Below are 20,651 nucleotides of genomic sequence, written 5' to 3' on the forward strand. Positions count from 1 at the left end.
CGAATAAACGATCAAATGATGGAAGGTAAAATTACCTACCTGCGCGTCGCCATTAAATACAGAAAAATAAGAACTTCCAAGACGTGAGCATAGTATACTATTTTCGCATCTTTTTCCTTGTTTTCCCCGTGTACTTGAGTACGTAGTCGTAGTTTTTTAAAGTTAGCTCGCACGTAGTATTAGAAGACGGATAATAATACGCTTATTATTTTCCTACCAATTTTTTATTATTTTATAGTATATTTGAAATTTTTATTTTATTATTATTTTATTTTAAGTATTTTTTTAATATTTTTAATTATTAAAAAAATAAAAAAATTATGCAAATTTACTAATAGTCACTTTCTTAACTATCAAGTAAAATAGATTAATAAAAAAATAAAAAGAGTAATAAATAGATGGTAAGAAGTAGTAAGTCTATCATTATTTTCCGGAGACAACCATACAATTGGAAAAGCTACACGAGGTCAGGTATTTCATTTTATTTATTTATTTATTACCTATAGGGTTGGAGTGCTACCCGCATGATGCGAGAAAGGGAGATCCTTCCCCCCACCCCACCCCTCACCATGCAGGAGAGGGATTTTCAACCCCACCCTCGGGAGGCGGAGGTGGGGGCGAGGTAAAAAATGTCATCCACCCTGCACTTGCCTAGGCCAACCCATTGAGTCTAAAAAATTATTTTTGGATTTAAAAGTATTTTTTGAACCTAAATTATAATATAATTAAAATTATAAATTAAAATTTATAAATACAAAAAGAACTTAAACTCATTAGAGTTATATTTTAGATTGTCTTGATCTCCTAAACCAACTATTATATAGGAGATCAGTGTAATATAATAGTTATATTTAAGCAATACGAGACTTCCTAAAAACTAAATTCCTTAACAAGTATCCCAATTATGAGAATTATGAAGTGATTTATTATCCCATCAATTCTGCTCAGCTAATTTTTTTCCTTAAAAATTCATATAATTATCAGCATCATCTTGTGACATTAAATGATAGACTTACAAATAAAACATAATAAGTCATATATAATTATTTAATAACACATAATAGGATGGTGAGTAGATAATAGTAAAAGAAATTATGAGTATCATTATGAGTAATACTAAATACAGTCATGTGTTGTGCAAGCGCCGCACACTTATTTTGAAAAAAAATAAAGTCTATATAAAAAATTAATTTTTTCATATAAATATCATATTTATTAATTTTTTTCAAAATAAATATGCGGTGCTTACACACTCTATAACTGAAAATATCATTTTTTATTTACTATTCCCTATGCAACGAAAATGCATTAACTATTGATTTGATTCCATTTATACAAACAAACAAAACCTCGTGACAATTAGACGAGGGGATTTACAGTTTAACAACCCCCTAGCAAAATTGACAAATTTACAAGTCCTAAAAACGTGAAGAAAATTTATCCCATTTTAAAACCCTACCCCCCGAAAATAACCCAATTTATGTTTCTCTAATCTAGGTCATCTACTTCTTCTACAACTACAAGTTAATTTTTGTTACGATTTTTCAGTAGGATAATATGGGAATTACAATAAGTTCTACAGTCCTTGATTGTCCTCCACTGATCAGCAACGTCATTTGCAATTCTCACCGCGTCCGAGGCCGTCCCAAGAAGACCTCTTCTCGTGAAGCCAACCGTATACAATCCGTTCTCTCCCTTCCAACCGTTGGGAAACGGCGTTTTGGGCATGCCGTCTTTTGTGAAGAAGTCACAGCCCTGAGTTCCAAAACAGAAATCGGCAAAACATTAATTATTTAAAGAAATTAAGGTGCGTTTTGGATGGTAAGTTGAGATAAGATTAGTTGAGATAAAAATTAAATAAAATATTATTTTTAATATTATTATAATTTTATGATTTGAAAAAGTTAAATTGTCTACTATATTTTATGTATAATTTTAAAAAAGTTATAGTAATTAGTTGAGATGAAACATTTTTACTATCCAAACGAGACCTAATGGAGATCAGAATCCATGTGTATATAAGACTAGGACTCTAATAAATACTATTGCTTTTTATGTAATACTAGGGAACGGTTTCGAGTGCGTTAACCTCAAGATGTACTTGACATGATGATTTAAATAAAAATAAAATAAAAAAGTCAATAGCTTATTTGTCTGAGAAAAGAAAATACAAGATTAAAAAAAGACAAAAAATAAGATTAAAAAAAATCTAAATTTTAACAAAGTATCTAATTGCGGGGCTATAAAGAGCCTTTTGGTAAACTATAATTCTTTATTAAATTCTACAAGAAATCTACACGTTAAATAATCAAGAGTTTAAAAAACCTTTTGGTAAAATAAAATTTAACAAAAAAATAAGAAAAATTAATAGAAAAATAAAAAAAATTATTATTTACAATTAGGTAGACACTTATTATAATAGATTAGATATGCTAATGTCACTAAGGCATGCACAAATATTTTATGAAAAATTTAAAAACAGAATAAAGAATCTTTGTTCTCCAAATTACTAGAAGTAAAGAGTTAAAAAGGGACACTTTCTACGGCTATCTTTGTTGTAAATTGCAACTTTGCAGAGCTCAACATCTCACGATGGTAGTCACACATCACAAAATCCCACAAAGCAATACTTTAATTTTTTTTTCTAGAAAAATGGAATAAAAAGAAGGGTATATAGGATGACCCAGGCAAACCAAAATGATTTTATTCCTTTTTGCATGGAGAAAAGAAGAGGTTTGGAGGTTTTTGCCCTCTGTGCATGAGCCCAACGAAAGGGATAGGTGATTCATAATACGATAGAAGTAAAACTAAAAAGAGTGCAACAGGCCATGCTTACCTTGAGCCAAGTAGGCACATTGCTCTTGTACCCAGTTGCTAAGATTATAGAATCGAACTCCTTTTCTTGTCCATCCATAAACTTGGCTCCATTTCTTGTTATCTCCCTCACACCTTCCATCACCTGATGCCCCAAGAGAATCAGCTGATCAAGGTATAGAGAAATAACATGCACAGAGAGAAGCAAAGAAACCGTGTTTGTGGGTATTTTTACCTTTATTTTGCCGGATTTAATTTGAGATAATGCTCCCACGTCGAGGACTGGGGTCTTCCCGGTAACGTTTTTTAGCTCAATTGGACCGGTTTTCGGCCGGTGGAGGCCTAACTGGTCTGTGTTTCCGATGGTTAAATTCGCTGCTAGTAGGAGGAGTCTGTCTACTATCTTTAGAGGAAAGCATCTGAGAAGTGCCATTATTATTCCAAATGTTGAGAAGCCAAACATTTCTCGCGGTAAAACATGCACCTGTATCATCGAGATTACAGACGAAAGTAAGCAAAAATCGAATGCTTTTCCTCATTTTCCATTTATTTTATATGGTAAGTAGGAAGCATACTCACCCAGATGGAATGAATAGCTCTTAAAACAACGAAAAAAAAAATGAACCTATGTTTTGATGTAAGTGCAAAAAATTGCAGAACAAGATCAAAGAAGAGATTTGGAGAGGAATAAACCAACTTACAGTATTTCTCACAACCATATGAGGTACAGCGCTGTGTCTGCAGAGGTCCAAGCTAACTTCCATGCCAGAATTGCCACAGCCAACAACCAAAACCCTCTGGTTTGCGAAATCAGAGCCAGACTTGTACGCTTTCGTATGAACAATAGGACCACGAAACCGCTCCATACCAACAATTTCGGGTATCACCGGTTCGGCATTCTCGCCAGTAGCGACAATAAGCCACCGGGAAATGTACTCCAAGTCATGAGTCCGAACCCTCCAAAACCCGCAGCTGGAATCGAACTCAGCGCTCTGGACGGACTGGTTGAACCTTGGCTGGATTGAGAAGTTTGCAGCATAAGACTCCATGTATGAGATGAACTGATCCCTTGTTGGATACATGGGGAAATGTTCAGGGAAACCTAGTAATGGGAGGGCGCAAAACTGCTTGGGAAGGTGCAGTTTGAGACGGTCATAGGTCTTGTGCTGCCAAAGAGAAGCTATGCAGTTGCTTCGCTCAAGAATCACAGAAGGAACTCCATGTTCAGAGAGACAAGCAGAGGCTGCTAGACCAGATGGTCCAGCCCCTACGATGATGGGCCCATGAACCCACACACACTTTTCTGGTTCTTCTTTTTCTGTGCAAGAACCCATGTAGGAGAACCGCAAGAAAAGTGAGAGAGAGAGAGAGAGAGAGAGAGAGAGAAGAACGGGAAAGAAAATAAAAGAACCCTCTGTTTTTTTTGTTCTTTTTACTTGCCCTGTTTTTTTTTCCCACTCCCTAAAGCCTGAGGATAAACTGCGGGATGAAGTGGTTAAAGAGAGGAGGAGAGCGGTGAAGTAAACAAATTGCGAACGATTCTGGGGGAAGGGTCAATGAGATGAGAATCAGGGGGTGTGGACTGAGGCTTTTAAATGCGCGCGCACACATATATATATATATATATATATATATATAACAAAGAGATAAGCAGAGTTTTTATGAGAAGTGAGAGGTGGAGAGAGAGAAATCTGAGGGAGATTTAAATTTTACAACAGAGAGAGAGAGAGAGAGATGTGTGTTTTAATGGAGGCGTGTAGGGTAAGGAAAGGATTTGGTTCTCTTTCAATGCCCTTCACGGCGAGTCTGCACAGGTGTGGTTGTAGGAGAGAGGCCATGGGCAAAGAGAAGATACAATAAATACATCGATCGGTATGAATATTTATAAAAAAAAATATGCTGTAATTTTAGTTGATTAAAGTTAGGAGCTGGCATTTCTATCCCACTCGCATTTCTCAAACTGATATTTTTACGCTCTAGACAGACACTCGTACGCCCATCTGTTTGGATTGGTCAATCTCTCTCTCTCTCTCTCTCTCTCTCTCTCTCTCTCTCTTATATATATATATATATATTGGTTAAAAATAAATGATAACTATGGCAAATGACTCTTGCTATCCAACGTTTGCCTCATAATCTAACAGAGATCATACCAAACTGATAAAATACTTTTGACACATTATCTAACATAGTTCATACCATCTTTCAAAAAAACATAGTTCATACCAAGATTATATAATACTTATATGATATATTTATCACATTATCTATGTGCCTTCTTATATCTCATCACCAACTTATATAATTACATGGATGGTAAATCCAAGATGTTATCCCTGGAATTTTAATACTAAAAGTCTGAAATATAGTGATAATAAGATCCTTTTCTCACACTTCAGGAGGTTCAATCATAGTGATCGAAGTGTGTATATATATGTGTGTGCGTGTGTGATGATCACCCAAAGATTTTATACTAACAAGTAATCTCTATCCCTAAAAATGTGGATTAAGTCATATATATGATATGAGATAAGATCTAAAAATAATTTTTTAAAAGTTTATTACTGTACAGAAGCATCTCGTATATATATCTTTTGTATACTATTACTTGTATCAAGAAATTATCATATAATCCAAAGCATATGTAAAAATGATTACCTATTATATGTTAAAAAAATCATTATACTTCAAGTATATAGAAGAAATATTCATTTTTTTTATATGAAAAAATATAATATAGATCGAATAGGCCCCTTGACATGCCCTCGTGGATTCGTCACTGCCTAATCAATCTAGAAAAAAAAAAAAGCATTATTTCTCTAAAATATTTAAATATATATATGGTAATACTGCATAGAGTCATAAAGTATAAACACTGCGTAATCTTTTTAAAAAATAGTAGAATCTACTATTAAAAAATTAATTATTTTTCATGTAGATTTCGTATTTACTCAATTTTTTCAAAACGATCGTATGACGCTTGCATAGTACTACGTATACTGTAAATGTTATTTCTTATTTATATATACATGTTTATTAAAACTCAAATTTCAAAATCATGTCAAACGATTTAATTATTCTTTTAAATTAGCAAAGATCGACGGATTACATTTCTCCATTCTAGCTACCTTGGCCAGTTAGCCTTCAGCTCTCAACGTACGTAGGTATAAGATTCATATATAGCAGTACTGTACACGTAGTTATGGAGAGAGTGACACGATCGAAGACATGTATGAAAACGGAAATTAGAAGCGAATTCAGTGTACGTACGCACCACCACATGCATCGTTCCGATATGATGCGGTTTTAAGAAATAATTAAGTCGATGTTGATTTGTTAGGGCCCTTGGCCAAGGTGATCTATCTAAAAAAGCACACATGCACAGGCCAGCCGCGACCTTTGATCGATGTTGGTAGCAAGACATGTACACGAAAATATATTAATGTTTACGTACGGTTCTGAAGCCCTACCCGTCTTTGGAAAATATATAGACCAGGGAAGTGCTTAATGTCCCGTCCAAAGCTCACGCGCAGGGACATCAAAATTCAGACAAGCAGAACAAAGTTACGGGTCAAACTTAAATATAAGATCCATGCATGCATGCATGCATACAACGACTTCAATAAGTTAAAGTGATAATCTTAATTTGGATATGCGCACAGGGGGATCCATCTAGGGTTCTTACCTAGCTAGGCCTAACATAAGCTGGGATAGGTAGAAAGAAAAATGTGCCGATGGGAAACAAGATGATGATCTTGATCTTAATGGATTATATATATTCGAAATTGGAGCTAGCTAATTCCGGCCGTGGTAATACGTAATCATTTTTTTTTTTTTGGTCGTTTCCTTTTATATGTTTCGATTTAATTACTTTATTCTACTTTTTTTTTCGGTTTATTATTTTTTTGGACTGTCCAGATGAACTCTGGGTTTTGTGTAGTTGGCAGTTCAGCTATTTATATATATATACATTCTGATCAAGTAATTAACCGCAGTTTTTATGAAAGACGACATGAGATGCACATCATGTCGATCTTCTGGAATATGTCGTGATCTGATCATGATCTGCACATCCCACGCACCAACTCTGCGATATACACTAACCAGGATCACTCTGCGCGATCGTTATTGGTATCCAAATTCCCGTACAGAACATGGATGTGGATAGCCACAAAATATTGTATAAAAAAGTAAATTTATAAATTAATATTTCTTAATGTGGTACATTAGATTGTAAAATTATTTTTATGAAAAACTCTATTTGCAATCTCTATTTGGGGATTGTATGTGTAGACCTTTTATTAAATGAGAAAAAATATCATTTTAGGAGGAATATTTTTGTAATTTTAAAAAAATTTAAAAATAAAATTACTTAGGCTTGCATTACAGTCTCCAAATAGAGACTGTATATAGCATTGCTCTATTTTTATTATAAAATAGATTTAATGAATCACATAAAATCACGTCAATTTATATATTTATTTTTGTGTCCTCCATTAAAAAAATACTTCAACCAACAAGGGTACGTTACAAATGTTTTTGTGCAATTGAATGTCAAACTTTTGGAACCTAATAATTTTGCCAATAAAACAGCCACCTAGCTACTAGCTATACATGCATATACACACAATATTAGTACTCATCATCATTTATTCACAAGTCTTGAAGGCTTTGATGACTCAAGCTGGTTTATATTAGGGAAAAGAGAGTGAGGGGAAGAGGGGGGGCAGCCCTTTGCGCCCCCTGCCATCCAATTCACTCAATCTTCGTCACTTTTGTATACCCATTACTGGACAACAGCTCTTTTTGGAGTTCCTTATTTAGCACCACATAATGGAGGTTGAATGAATGATTTTCATCTGTCAGCTTTCTCTAATTAAAGCCTGGATGCTTGCACGTTGCATATTCATCCACCGTATCTTGGTGTGTTTTGCATGCAATATATAATGTTATCTTCTTTTATAACTACATAATATATTATATATGTTCTTATGATCCTACTTAATTTCATTCTTTTATGAGTTATAGATGATGCAACATCAATATGAGAAGGATAAAAATGTTGTACGTACGTACGTTAGTGAAGTACTAAAGGATATTTAACATAATATACTCACTTACTCACTCCTCTCATAATTCAGTTTATAAAAAGGAAAATCCTGCCAATTCACACATCACATTTTATTTTTATATATTTTTTTATTGAATGAGTGGTTTATGGATGATTAAAAACTAAAAAAAAATTATTATTTATTGTGTATGTAGATAATTAATAACAAAGTTATTGACTTCGTTTAGATTCAAAAAACGTTTAATTTCATATCATTTAATTATTATAACTTTCTCAAAGTCATACATAAAATATAATAAATAATTTAATTTTTTTAAATATCAATTCAAATTTTTAAAATCTTAAAATAATAATAAAATTTTAAAAATAATATATTAATAATATTTTTTTGAACTCTCACCTAATATTTCATTTTTAAATCCAGGCCTAATTTATTTGCGTGTACAAAACTATTTTCTATTAATTTTTCGTCCTTGAATCGATCGATAATCGATACTGGACAGATTACGTGAGATAGATCACTTGGGCCTTGGGAGAATTTAGACCACAGTCACTGGGCGTCAACGTGTCGTCTGCACCCAGGCCCGAAGGGCGAGGCTGATGTCACGCGATCTTTCTCCACTGTCACTCCTGCCTGTCACGTGGTACTTCACTCTTTTATTTTTTTATTATTTGCACACGTGGCGTGATATATTCCTCTCAACCAAGAGAATCTTTATGTGTATTGTATCACCATTGGCCCCACCTCTTGAATGACCGAAACAACCCTGACACCTCCACACGGTCACATTGATAGCAATACTGCAAACAGAACACGTTTTAGACTGAGAAGACCCGAAAATATCCGTAAAAGGATTAGAGCATATTGATTTGACGGTGAGGGCATTTTCGTCACATTGACAACACGACACGTGGCACGACACTCTAATCGATTGTTCGGTGATATAAATCGAATTATTACAATTTTTTTAAAATTTTTATATAAAATATAATAAATAATTTAATTTTTTTAAATTTCAATTCAAGTTTTTTTAAATCTTAAAAAAATAATAATATTTAAAAATAATATTTTAAATTTTTATTTAAAATAAAAAATTATCATTTCACTCTCCAGACCATCATTCCAGTTGATAAAAAAAGAAAAAGAATCGCAGAGGCGTGCCAAACTTGACTCTGGGCCGTCCGATTTTCCTAAAAAGGAGTATACACGGAACCCAAGGCCAATCTCCCGGCTGGGGTTGCATCAGGGCTTTTCCATGAGGCTTTTTTCTTCTATCCTGATTCCTGACATACTTTTTGATTGGCTTTGTTAATTAAATGGGATGCTGTACTTAGGATGTTCATCATGCACACAAGGTGATGACATCACACCAATTTTGACTTTGCTGACATCTTGCTGTTCGGGACAAAAACAATATTTATTCAGAATTTGATCCGTATGTATCTATTTATTAAAAATAATAGTTACATTCGTAAATATATAAATATTATATAAATATTTTAAAATAAATAAATAAATATAAAATTTATATTAAAAAAATTTAATTTTTTAATAATAAATTTTATTATTTTTTAAAATAACTGTATGATATTTATATACGATTATATATATTTCTATAAATATTAATTTTTTTTCTTGAATATATCAAAGCTCGTAGAAATTACAAAAAACCAGTAAATAACAAAAAAACCCTTAAAAAGGCCTATTATGTTCACGGCCCAATATGAGTTGTATTTACAATACTTGATAGTTTATCGTGAGTTCCTCAAACCCGCAAAGACATAGCCGACAAGTATCTTTTAAATGTTAACTTTTGAATCCTTGGATTTTTCATTTAATTTTATCATTATAATTTTTTAAAATTTTTATATAAAATATAATAAATAATTTAATTATTTTAAATCTTAATTTAATTTTTTTAAATCTCAAAATAATAATAATATAAAAAAATAATATTTTAATAATAATTTTTTTAATTTTAATTTTTTATTTAAAATCGTCGTATCTCATCTCTAAATCCAAACTCGTCACCTCAAAAAAAAAAAGCCAACCGACAATGAGCATCAAGAAAATCTGCTATAATTCTATAACATATTATTTATATATATACAGGTTTATAATGTACAGAAGTCGTATTAATTTTGCAAGTGAGCAATATGGTGAGGTCGTTATCGGGCAAGAAGCGTGACACGTGATCTCAGACGTTATTCTATGATCTTAGAACATTCATGACAAAAATCATACTGAGAAGAGAGAGAGAAGAAGGTTGGCCAGCAGCATCGATAAAAGTAGTATTTCTTCGTGGTGATCATGGCCGCGTGATTCATGTCTATTGCGACTGTCGAACAGTTAGACCCCACCGTTGGATACACAAGAATATTATTTTTTGGACGTAATGGGTTATATAATTATTGTCGGATTAGCATATTGGGAAGGAATATACTCTCTAGCCTAATGCATGGATATTGATCACTGAAAGTTTCTGTAATTTTTTTTTTTTTTATTTAAGTAAAAAATGCCTCACTATAACAGAAAAATACCGTAAACATAACAAATGACAAAAAAAAAAAAAAAAAAAAAAAATCAAAATAAACAAGTCAAGATATTCACAACTTAAAAATCTTATAAAAAGAAGACCAATCTTATCCGGTCAAATCATGCCCCTCACACCGCGAGATAATAACTCAGAACCTCCATACGTCCTCGTGATCCCAGATTCTGCAAACCTAGCTCTGAGTATTTTATTAGGCCATATCTTAGCCAACCTGCAACCCTTCCAAGCTAGTGGGATACGTGCCTACATCGATCTGCCAATATTTCACAAAAAAACTGTGGGCAAATGACTCCATGCATGTTCACAATATATATATAATTATCTAATTTCCACAACTTGCGTAAATGTCAATGGCTTTTTCAGTTTTTGTGGGGCCACAGACCGCGGAAAGAGAAATCTAGAGGATCTATAATTAATATTATTTTTCATCATCCTGTTCATCCTCAATTTATTATTGTTTCGGTGATCATCATTAGCACGGAATCCATCGATTTGAAAGAAAACGTACGTGAACGGAATGAAGACTGAAGAAGAGAAAACTTGATGACGTGATTGCATGGCATGCTTATCGATCGATCAATATTATTACCTAATTAATTACAAATTCTTCTGAATGAACAAGGGAAGCTGGTTTTGTCGGAAAAGTTGGTCGACGTTAATGGAGGATTAATAATATATTGCCAGAGTACTTAATACCCGGCCAGAAAGAAATCATTAACGGCGTGCATGCATGCAGCATGCTTTCAAAGATGAATGCAGTACTTGATCTCACGCACGCATGCCTATATGGTTTCAAAGAAAAAGCTAGCCTTGACGCACATGCAGCTAGTCTGGGAGTTAAGACTTTAGATACCTATTTAAAACGAGGGTAAGAGATCATGTACGTATAAATGTATCAGCTTTTTTTTTTTTTCTCAAGGAAAATCTGAAATCCCATGCAAGTCGAGCTAGCAATTGTCAAAGAACCACACTACTAGCTGTAAAGCTGGTAGAAGAAGGAAGGATCGAACAGCTAGCATTATACAAACTTCGACATATATAGGGTTTTAAGTTTGGCACATGATAAGGAAAAGTCATTACAGGCAAATTAATTAAAGGACAATCACATGGTATCTAGCTTATAGCTAGCTAGCTAGATATAGAAACAGCTTAGACGACGGGGTTCGTCCAAAGTGGCTGGTGATTCAACTCTTCTACACCGAATTGGGCAGACAGATTCAAAGAAAAAGGTTAAGTACTAGTGGGGAACAGAAGACCTAAAAATTCATAGTTTGGGTGATGATCTATGGTAGAATATTAGCTTCCATCGTGCTTGATCTTTCAAAGAAACAATCACCGCGAGCGAGTTGTTCCAATTGCAAATTAAAGTGCTTGCTTGCTGTAGACAAATAATGCGTGCTTTCTCTCTTTTTTTGCTTTTGCAATGAAAATATCCTACTTTCAGATTCCTCCCATCATTCCCTACCTAAGCTACCTACAAGAATCTCAAAGTCTCGCATGCAGGAAAAGTAGTACTCTCGATCGCATATATAAATTAAAATAAAATAGAATCAAAAATTAATGTTTAACGTGACAGATTAATCGATTAGCTGTACGTAATACTGCCGATTGATTATAAATAGTATATATAGTGGCGTTGTCTAGAAAAGGAAAGTTGTCACGATTTATATAATTATTTCCAAGAACTCCAATTATAATGTTGTGGAACTCATTTCATATGTCTGATCTCTTCCATTTAATGCTCTTAAGATTTAGTAAAAGCTTGAAAATGATTAATGTTAATTCGCTAGTGTTATTATGTTAAATTATCAAACAAGTCTCATGAGCCAATAGTGTTTAATTAATTTATGATGTGCCGTCCATAAGTTGAAATGCATATTAATTTTTCTACGTACAAACCAAACAAATAACTTCAATTACATTCGGTACTAAAGGCGATCACCTGATCAAGTTGACAAATTCAAGGCCGCAAAACCCAATGAATAGGAAGGAACATGATCTTAGTATAATCTCTATATATGCAGGAGAAGTACCTTTTGCAAAACAGGAGTTACTATTTGGTCATCTGGTTAAATATTGCAATATTAAGTAAAAAACTATTTATTTGTGGTTCGTTATCCTGCTAAAGTAACTATTTCTTGTTAAAATGAGTCTGTTTTTCTCGAAAATAATCATTTTTGTCTCTAATAATCGGTCACAAATGTTCGTTTTTCTTGTACTGTATAGTTGTGGTACAGTTTATGAATACGAATATATATATATTTGAGAAAATAATTCAAATGATAAATCATGCGTTGATTAAAAAATAATAAAAACGAATTACTAATCCGTACAGTTTGATTAATTTGAGAATGGGCTGGGCTGTCGATTCGTGAACTAGCTAGCTTCGTTTTGGGCAAAGCCCAACATTTCGACACATATAAGAAACGTTAATGTTTCGGCTGACTAGTCTGGTATTATCTGTCGGCCACGGGATGAATCGCGGGCCAGACTGCTGAAATTCAATGTTTTTGCTATCGTTATGCCCAATTTGACAAAATAAGTGTGGCTAGGAATTAAGCCCATCCCATTTAGAAGCCCTCTTGCATCATCAATTGTTATGGCAGGCCGATTCATGTGCATGTCCAATTTCAATAGCAATCGCCTATTAATTTTGTACTGCACGTACTTGTTGAGTACTGCTTTGTGCCACCTTCTGTACTACATCTAGCTACTTTCAAATTATGTCTATTGCAACAAAAATAAAAAGCAAAAAAAAAAAAAAAAAAAATCTAAAGATCCTTACAAACGAGAATTAATTAATAATGTAATTAGAATCTTAGAAAATTAATATAGTTTCCATTATATATATACAATATTATTACATTTATAATGTGGTGTGACACATTAATTCACATTGTAAATTTAATTGGTTACAGAGAAAAGCAGTTGGGGCTGCTGCTAGTTTTGCCGACAGCCACTTTAACTGGAGGGGCAGTCTTCGAATCAAACCCAATTGCCTCCCATCTCCGGCGAGCTGACGGGCGGGGGAGGTTCTCTGGCACAATGGTCTCCAGCGAATTCACTCGCCAAGCTGGGCAACTTCGTTTATCGCTCCATTTCGTGGCGGCCTTCCCGCGGCCGTTCGATTCTGCTACGACCAACGTCGACGACGACGAAGACGTGTATTCATTGGCGGCAATATGGGTTTGGTCGAAGATCACTGACACGTTGCTAATTTCTAATCCGATTATCATGGAAGCTGAAGCCATGCCTATTAGAACACACGGGCCGTTCGATGATCTCCATGATTCTAATTCATTCTTCTTCCTGCACCGTAAATGCACACATGATGCACACAGATCATTTGGTTATTAAAGTTGTTGGTTAAAGAGGGTGCGTACTTATAATAATTAATGACCAAAGTTTTCAAAGCGGTCTCACTTACCATGCAACTTGAGGCGCTTTTGAAGTAGGTGAGACATTTAGGCAGCAACTGGTTGTAAACACCATCTCTCTCTCTCTCTCTCTCTCTCTCTCTCTCTCTGCGAGTTAAAATTATAATAATAATTATTATAGAGGAGAACGAGGGAATTATTATGAGATGCGTGGTTTGCGTATGTTGAGAGAGAGAGAGAGAGAGAGAGAGAGGAGGAGGGTTTCGTGGTTGGTCAGATTAGGGTAGATTAAAAGAACGGCGACGGTGGCCCTTTGCTTTAGGACACGTGGGTTTGGACCCTGTGGCTGTGGCCTCAGTCAGTCAAAGACGCTACCTTGCTTGCCGTCGGTCTCGGTACACCACCTTTTTCCTTTGGGAAGGTTCTCTTCTCTTGTCGCAAATCTTGGGTAAATTGGGTCGGTCCACCAAAGCCCAGTTTCAACTCATTTTGAAGATCTTATTGGATCGGGGAACCAACAGATCACACGCGACCACAGGGTTCTCTCCGATTTTTTTTTTTTTTTTTTTCTTTCTAAAATGTTATTATATGTAATACCAGATGGAATAAAAGATAATGTCGGATATGAATGATGGGCACTGTCGTTGATTTATTACATAACAACTTAATCTTACAAATATTTATCGCCAAAGAAATATTGTATTCATCTTAATGTTATTATATTTTTTTTTTATTTTTTTCTTATATGATATTAAATGATTAAAAATATTACTTTTATTAATCATTTGATATCATCTGCTGGTATAATATTAAATATCCAAAAAATTATTTATTAATTATTTCATAAAAGGATAAAAGTATAAATTATAAGATAAAATTAATAAATGATAAATAATGTTTTCTTTTATAAATATTTTTTATAAATCAACCACCGGATTACTTTAGAGGAAGTCAAAAAACTCACCAGAAACCAATCCCCTTGTGCGAATAGCCTCATATCTGTCCCTCGCAAACTGATGGAGATTTCGTTCTCTTCGATGACCCCTTAAACCCTATTTTCTATGTGTTCTCCTCTTCCCATTTTTCTGTACGTATTGTTTGATCAAGGTCTTTTGAATCCTCATGAAAACCCTTGGTACATTTTTTTTCTTTTATATCAGTGAAAATTTGAGTAATTTCCTTCAAATCCCACTAAGTCGTCTCTTTTTTTTGTTTTGTTTTGTTTTGTTAGTAAGTCGTCTCATTGATGACTCGCTCAGTGGATTTCAAATCCCCAAGAGTTCTTCTTCTTCTGCTTCTTTTTTTGTTGGGATTGGAGCTTTCTCAACAGTCTCTTAATTCTGAAACTCTCCAAAAACCGCATTGCCCGTCGTGCTAACTAATTAAGCCGCATTGCCCGCTTGGGTCTTGACTTGGAGGATGTGATGGTTGAAAAAAATGGAAGGGGAAAGTAAAGGGCATTTCAGCATAGAGAATGGGAGTTCGAGTGAGGGTCAGGGTCGACCTATGTAATGAACCCAATAAATCTATACTGTGTTGTAATAAGGAATGGTAGAGTAATGAATTAATGGCTGTTGTTTGATAAAATGAATAAGATAATCACAAAGAAGATGAAGGTGGAAATGGTTACGCCTTGGGGTACTCGAAGTCCCCAATTCCTCCCGAATGAAAATACAAACTGTTTCAACAATAATCTTCCAGAATGCCTCTCCCACCACTCAGGCGTGGGTTATATAATAGATGCCTAGGAAATTACTGCAGTATCCTTAAATTATAACAGACTGAATATAAGTAAACTACATCGTTTTACTGCTTTTAAAACACTATACTACATTTATTAAAACTGTGCCGTATAATAGATATCAGCCCAAGTTGTAACTCTGCCTTTAAGCTTGCGACGTCGTTTCTCCAAGTAGCAACTTCAGACAGCAAGTTCCACTTCAGGTTCAGGTTCATAACAACCTCCGAACCCTCCAGCCACAAGGTATCGGCCCTGTTTTAGCATCGATCATGTTGCGGTACCGTGTAACAAGTCACTCGTTTGCCACCATTCTCTAGTGAGTTTCCTTCGAAACTACCCTCCTTTAATTTTCAAAAATTGCTTTATTCTTAATTTTCGTAAATTTTCAATTATTTTTTTTTCTCACTCAGTGTGCAATCTTGTGTGAGTTTTTATTGTTTATGTGTGGCCAATTCAATGCTACTAGTAAAATCATATTATTATCGCGGTATTATGTTAGTATTCACAACTTGTCCAAGCCAAGGACTAGTTTTGTAGAGTAGTATCTGCTTAAAAGGGTTGTGTACTAATCTTAGGTAATTTTGACTTATATTATTCCTATGAGATAACCAGTTCCATATAGAACTACTAGATTTCCTATATCTATTTTACTCGTAAGATTCCATAATTACTTTTTGTTGTTGTTCAAGTCTAGCACTATTACCTCTTGTATATGTCTGGTGTTGTAACCTCTCAATGGAACGCCTAAATCACATGACCTATATTTCAAAATGACTTGTCAATGATATAATTGTATTGGAACCTTATAAAGAGCAAAAACTTCTCATTTTCAAGTAATATGGCATCACACACAGCACCTACCATTATCCTTATCGTATGAGGATCACAATCTTCCCCTCTTAAATTCTCGACGTCTTCCTCAGGCCCGTCTGTTATAGGTGGCACGGTTCAAGTCTTGTATTTTTTGTTAGGATAGGTTTTGGTACCATTTGTAACGTCCCAATGGAAGACCTAAATCACATAACCTATACTCCAAAAAGACTAGTCAATGATACAATTGGAGCCCCATTGGAACCTTATTAAGAGCAAGAAATTCTCATTCTCAAGTAATGTGAGATCTCACACACCACCTACCATTATCCTTATCGTATGGGTATCACAGGTATACTCGGACCTTTGTATATTTTATGATCAATAAAATTTTGTTTACCGATAAAAAGAAAAAGAGTCTAGCACTATTATCCTTGCACATTCGTGGTTAGTTATGATACACATAACAATATTATGCAGAAGACAAGTCTCCTGCGGATAACCTAAAAGCCTTGTAATGAATTTTCTCCTGTTATTATAAACCGTATAAACAAAGACATGCGTTTTGATTTGTAACACCCCGTTCTCATAGGATAGAGATGTTACTAACATTCATAACATAATGTCCGGTAAATAGATTCATATCCTGAAATACCTCATTTATTGAAAAACGATAAAATGTTAAAACTGATTTGGACATAATCGTCTCGAAAACTGAATGTAAAGTAAAAGAACATAAACTAGTCCTATGAATGACGTAAAAGAGATCCATTTTTTGTGTGAATATAACTTATTCCTTCTTAATTCTTTGTACTAAATCTACTCCTGGCCATCCAGCTCTCCATCGTCATAAACATCATCTGTAAAAATTAGACATGGAAGAAAACAGGAAGACAAACAAAAAAAATGAGTCGAATACTCAGTAAATAGTACATCATACTGTAAAACATAATCTGGCCTAGCATGGATTTAGTTTATGAAGACTCTTAACAAAATACATATAGCATCACAAATTCCTCAATCATACACATGATATAACTTTCTGAAAAACTTCACATATATACATATATCATCATATATCCACATAGCACATATATATTCATCATCATGAGCGAAAGCATACATAATCAGGGTAAATATGTAACGTGAATGCTTAATAACTTGTTTATCTTGTCTTAACATGTAGTTAACCACGCTTGAGTTCGTGGCACCATAACATTTCTTATATTTCTTAATGCATGAGAATTTATTAGGCTTCATGAACATTTCTAACATGACATATTCTTATACATGGCATAGCATAACATGACATATTCTTGTACATGGCATAGCATAACATGGCATATTCTTGTACATGACATAGCATAGTATGGCATATTCTTGTACATGGTGTTGCGTAACACGACATGACATAACATGCTCTGAACGTTTTATGGCATTGCATGGCATACATGATCTAAGTACTACATGAACATGGCATACATGATCTATGTATTATATGGACATGGCTTGTATAATCTGACTATTCCATTACATGGCATACTTGACTTGAATTACTACATGAACATCTCATGGCTTTCATATGATTTTAGTAACATTCAATCCATTGAACAACAAATTCATTCATTCAAGCATAATCTCATATTTCATCAAAGATCGTAAGAGGAATCTAGCCTAGACTTGCCTTTTAGCGCAGCGTAGGTAACTATCATAAGCACATCATATTTTCATACATAATAATAATATTCACAATATGCATGCAATTATATGATTTCTAACCTGTAGTGCGTTACTTATACAAGGTACTCGATGTTACTAATTTTCTAGATGGACGTGTCGCGTTTCTTTACATGATTAGATACAAAATTGGAATTTAACATATTAGTTATCTTGTTTCCATGCAAAATTAATGAATACTTGTAATATATAATTAATCAGGAATAGATAGCTTAGAAGTATACTCGAGTTTAATATAAAGCTGCTAGATAATTAGCGTAAAACTAAATCTGAAATTTAGGGTTTTATCATCTAAAAATATATAACTTAAAATAATAATCTAATTAACTCCTAAATATTGTCTACGTAATATAAAGAATTTGACCTACTAACACAAGGTGCTGAGAGGAATAAGGATCGGGCCTAGTACAGAACAAAGCCCATCTGATAGTTCAGCCCTTACAAGAATAAAATCACCAGGCCGAATGGACCTCAGAGCCCAAGGCCCATTTTGATATCAGCGACAGGAAACATAAGTCTGAGAGGGGTTGTGAGAAAGAAGCTGTCGTGCGATAACATGGAACTCACCGAGGGAAGAAGGCTGAGGCGACGGCGGCTCTCGGGTGGCTGGAATCGACCGGCGACGCGACTGGGCCCTCTGGGCAGTTGTGCGACGCGAGAGAGAGAGTGAGCTGAGAGAGTTTAGAGAGAGAACTATTAAACCGAAAAACACTAGGGAGAGAAAATGGTGGCTGACGGCGATGGGCTTACCGGAAGGGAGTGGTTGCGACGGAACTAGGTTGGCCGGCGTTTTCTGTGGTGGTGTGGGAGGTGGTCCGTCGAGGTGACTGTTGGTTGCCGAGAGGGGCTACGGTGGTGCTTGCGTGAACGAGTTTTCTTTCTCTGCCTTCTACGGGGTAATTATCTTCTCTTATTACTCACAATGACTTTGCATTTGCCGTATGCTGTAGCTTATGCATTTTTAGTTTAATGATCCTTGTGGAGATGCTTGTCTATTTTCTTATTTACTGGCTAGGTTCTGTGGCTTACTTCTTTTGCTTATTTCACAAGTTATTTCAAGACTGGAACATTCATCAATTTGTCTTGATTATTGTTGCTAAATAGTAATGATATTCAAAAGTAGTATATTATTGGCTGTCTAGGTGTTTGATGAACATGGGGGAAAACATGCTGCTGATTTTGCTTGCTATCATTTTCCAAAGTTCATTGTTGAGGATGAAGACTTTCCAAGAGATATTGAGAAGGTTGTTGCTTCAACATTTTTGCAAACTGACACTGCCTTTGCAGATGCTTGCTCTTTGGATGCGGCCCTTGCATCTGGCACTACTGCTTTAGCAGCTCTTGTCGTTGGAAGGTTAGGGGTGTTGTACCACCACATATATATTCACATTTACCCCTTCATGTAGATATGTATCATATTTTAATTTCACGTTTTTAGTCCTTTTCATATGAATTTATGTTATCTTTCAATTCAGTCAGTCATGGGTTAGTGATACTCTAACTGATCAAAAGCTGTTGTAGTTCCCTACTCTGACACTCCTTAAAGTCCCTAGATTTCTATGAGAAGTGGTCTGAGTTCCGTGGCAAAGCAATTGAAATGTCAAGGGACCACAAACCAATTTGTAGCAAAGAGAGGAAGCGGATCGAGGCATCTGGAGGTTATTTATATGATGGTTACCTTAACGAACAACTTAATGTTGCATGCGCTTTGGGAGACTGGCACATGGAAGGAATGAAAAGTAGGGATGGTGGTCCACTCAGTGCGGAGTCCAAGCTGATGTCTACAAAACTGACAAAGGAGGATGAATTCCTTATCATGGGCTGTGATGGGATCTGGGATGTGTTTATGAGCCAAAATGCTATAGATTTTGCTCGGTGAAGGCTTCAAGAGCACAATGACCCAGCCTTGTGTAGTAAGGATATGGTTGATGAGGACATGAAGAGGAAAAGTGGGGATAATTTAGCTGTTGTCGTGGTCTACTTTCAACACCAGCCTCCCCCGAACTTGATTGCCCCACGCTCCAAAGTGCATAAGAGCTTTTCTTAGGAAGGTTTGAGGGAGTTGCAAAGCTTTTTAGATAGCCTGAAAAATTAAAAGATGTTGACATGCCTTTTTTTTTTTTTAAATATATATATTTTATTTTAAGAAAAAAAAAATCAATTTAGAAATTTATCTGTAGTTTTTAGATCGATAGAGAATTTTGACTTCCAACTATAACATATGCGGCAACAAGTCAATTAAAATGATTTGTTGTTTTCTTTGACTTGATTTATTTTACATCTACTCTTGTTCGGGCATTTTTTAATTTACAGTTACGTTCATTCCATCCAAAGAATTAGAAGAGCTGTTCAACATTATCGTTTCTGCTGCCCAAATTTGGCAGTCTGATCAACGTACGAGCTAAAAGTAGTGACACTAGGCAGATTCTGATCTTACTTTGTCTGCTTGGATCTGTTATTGTGCAATTCCTGGTTTGATGTTGTAGCATTACTCTGGCTGCCCGTTGTGCTTGTCTTAATTTTTTGCTTTAAAATTCAGATGCTTT

General features: G+C 34.7%; 2 protein-coding genes and 1 pseudogene across 2 annotated transcripts; 1 reads left to right on the top strand and 2 right to left on the bottom strand.

The window, feature by feature from the left end:
• Positions 1-1,293: 1,293 nt before the first annotated feature.
• LOC121261298 (probable indole-3-pyruvate monooxygenase YUCCA4) lies at positions 1,294-4,697 on the bottom strand. Its single transcript, XM_041163603.1, has 4 exons — positions 3,516-4,697; positions 3,050-3,298; positions 2,837-2,959; positions 1,294-1,755 (listed from the first exon to the last, which is right to left on the bottom strand). The coding sequence occupies exons 1-4, from the start codon at positions 4,146-4,148 to the stop codon at positions 1,525-1,527; spliced, it is 1,236 nt and encodes a 411-aa protein (XP_041019537.1). The 5' UTR covers positions 4,149-4,697; the 3' UTR covers positions 1,294-1,524.
• An 8,561-nt stretch (positions 4,698-13,258) lies between these two features.
• LOC121261299 lies at positions 13,259-14,039 on the bottom strand. Its single transcript, XM_041163605.1, has 2 exons — positions 13,868-14,039; positions 13,259-13,749 (listed from the first exon to the last, which is right to left on the bottom strand). The coding sequence occupies exons 1-2, from the start codon at positions 13,930-13,932 to the stop codon at positions 13,353-13,355; spliced, it is 462 nt and encodes a 153-aa protein (XP_041019539.1). The 5' UTR covers positions 13,933-14,039; the 3' UTR covers positions 13,259-13,352.
• Positions 14,040-18,829: 4,790 nt separating this feature from the next.
• On the top strand, positions 18,830-20,446 carry LOC121260314 (annotated as a pseudogene).
• The last annotated feature ends 205 nt before the right edge of the window (positions 20,447-20,651 follow it).

The sequence above is a fragment of the Juglans microcarpa x Juglans regia genome, chromosome 4D (genome assembly GCF_004785595.1).
Source record: "Juglans microcarpa x Juglans regia isolate MS1-56 chromosome 4D, Jm3101_v1.0, whole genome shotgun sequence".
NCBI classification, from domain to species: Eukaryota; Viridiplantae; Streptophyta; class Magnoliopsida; order Fagales; family Juglandaceae; genus Juglans; species Juglans microcarpa x Juglans regia.